A 2,482-nucleotide genomic window follows, 5' to 3' on the forward strand; every position below is an offset into this window, starting at 1 on the left:
TCTATTTTTTCAATTAATTTATTATTTATTATTTTTAATTTTTCTTATCTTTTTTTCCCTTTTCATTCCTATTTTGTCTGTATTAATGTAATATTTTAGTTTTATTTTGTCTCATGACACTCATGTATATAGTGTGTCACATTTGTTGGCAACTTTGGGGTTTTAGACTCACATGAGTGACCTGCTGGCACGAATGTCGCATGTGAAGAGACTTGATGTGTGTTTTGTGTGTGCCAGTTTGCCAGCGCTCTGGGGACCTACATGCGTGGGCAGTGCATCAGCGACCTGAAGGTGTGGACCAGCCACATGAAGAGGACCATCCAGACCGCCGAGGCTCTGGGGGTCCCGTACGAACAGTGGAAGGCCCTCAACGAAATCGATGCTGTGAGTGTGTAGGGGTAGTGTGTAAATTTGTGTAGTTTCACAAATATTTAGAGACTCTGCTGCCTGTGTGTTTGTTTGTTTGTTTAGACGTGTGTTTTTATTGTGTGTGTGTGTGTGTGTGTGTGTGTGTGTGTGTGTGTGCCTGCCTCAGGGTGTCTGTGAAGAAATGATGTATGAGGAGATTCAGCAGAATTACCCCGAGGAGTTTGCACTGAGGGACCAGGACAAGTATCGCTACCGCTACCCGAAAGGAGAGGTGAGGAGGGCGGGAGGACAAGATGTCCTCTGCAGCCTTTTTTTATTTTTTTATTTTATTTTTTAAATTTTTGTATGTTTGTGTCGAACTGTAGAAGATTTGGAGGAGAGGCAGCGTCTCAATAATGTCAGCTCACACCGACTGACTTTTGTAAAATGACAGTGTTTCTAAGATTTAGGACATTTTTGGAAATTCCAGAAGTTTCTCAGATTATAGGATGTTTCTACGATTTTAGGATTTTAGGACATTTTTAGGATTTTAAGAGCATTTCTAGGATTTTAGTAAGTTTTTCTGATTTTAGGATGTTTCTACAATTTTCATATTTTATCAATTTCCAGCATTTTAGGACCGTTTTATAATTGAAGGACATTTCTGTGATTTAGGGACATTTCTACAAATTCTGATGTTTCTCAAATTTTAGCATGTTTCTTGGATTTTTGGGATGTTTCAAGCATTTGGGACGTTTCTACAATGGTAGAACATTTCTATGATTCACGGATGCTTCTATGATTTAAGTTTATTTTTGGGATTTTAGGAAGTTTGTAGGATTTTAGGACATTAGGACAACCAGACACCCTATCGGGGGCCAGATTTGGCCTGCGGGCCATAAATTCACTGATCTACAGTATTCAGACTTGACTTGATTATCACGATAATAAAATGATCATCACTATAAACGTCACCGCAGTCCACAAACTGAAGAAGCCCCGTGTCCCTGTGTGGACAAATTAAAAACCTGAACCTGTACTTTGTCCTGGACAGTGTGACATGTCTCTCTCGTGTCTGTCCACCAGTCGTACGAGGACCTCGTCCAGCGTTTGGAGCCGGTCATCATGGAGCTGGAGAGACAGGAGAACGTCCTCGTCATCTGTCACCAGGCCGTCATGAGATGTCTCCTGGCTTACTTCCTGGACAAAACTGCTGGTGAGGGACACAGAGACACTGCTCAGGTCTCACCGTCACAACTTTTTGATGCTCCAAAATCTGCCGGCAGAGGACGCCAGCAGACTCAGTCAGGTTCACCACATTTTGTTTTGTTTTTTGTCTCTTTTTGTCAGACGAGCTGCCGTACCTGAAGTGTCCTCTCCACACGGTGCTGAAACTGACTCCAGTGGCCTACGGTCAGTGTCTCTGCTGGACATGTCTTTCTCACACACTCTCAGCTCCTCGTCTTCGTCTCCTGTCGGGTTCCCACGGCTCTCTTTCTGTCATCTGCGACTCGACTCCAGAAACTTTAAATGTTTTCATCAGACACACGTGAAGACGTCCCTTTGTTTATTTTTGTCTCTCAGGTTGCAAAGTGGAGTCTGTCTTCCTCAACATCGAAGCTGTCAACACGCACAGAGACAAACCTGTGGTAAATGAAATTTTTTAAAAGTTTTCTCAGAGATGGGTATTGATTTCTGTCTTGCTCTGTCTCTAAGTTGCACAATAGCACTTTTTTTTATCGTGTTTTATGTTTTACTGTTTGTAAGCAGCTCTGAAATAAATTATCTATCTAGATGCTATATAACAGTAAATATGTGATAATAAAAAAGCAAATATAATGTGGATCACATATGTATAAATGAATTTGAAATGTTAAGCCTAAATGAAATAATAGTTTCACACAGAGACGGGTTTCCATTAATCCTCTAATTGCAAAAAGCTGGAATTGCAAATACGACTAAAGATTAATAAAAAAAAACAATTCCCAGTTTTGCAAACGTTTTTGTGCTCATATGAGGTGGTATTTGAGGTGATTCAAAAAAGCAATATTTGGCAAAACTGCAACAAAAAAAGAGTGCAGGATAAGCAGCAAAGAACAATAAAAAAAATAGTAAAAGAAACAACAAAACAACA

At 40.2% G+C, this 2,482-nt stretch overlaps 1 protein-coding gene across 1 annotated transcript; it reads left to right on the top strand.

Annotated features, from left to right (window-relative positions):
* Window positions 1-237: 237 nt before the first annotated feature.
* Window positions 238-1,997, top strand: LOC121966891 (6-phosphofructo-2-kinase/fructose-2,6-bisphosphatase 1-like; the record flags this gene model as incomplete). Its single annotated transcript, XM_042516961.1, has 5 exons — window positions 238-384; window positions 536-640; window positions 1,435-1,564; window positions 1,699-1,761; window positions 1,933-1,997. Coding segments are annotated over 5 exons (510 nt in total), but the record flags the coding sequence as incomplete, so codon positions are not given.
* Between the last annotated feature and the right edge of the window lie 485 nt (window positions 1,998-2,482).

The sequence above is a fragment of the Plectropomus leopardus genome, unplaced genomic scaffold, assembly GCF_008729295.1.
Source record: "Plectropomus leopardus isolate mb unplaced genomic scaffold, YSFRI_Pleo_2.0 unplaced_scaffold26227, whole genome shotgun sequence".
In the NCBI taxonomy this organism is placed as follows: Eukaryota; Metazoa; Chordata; class Actinopteri; order Perciformes; family Serranidae; genus Plectropomus; species Plectropomus leopardus.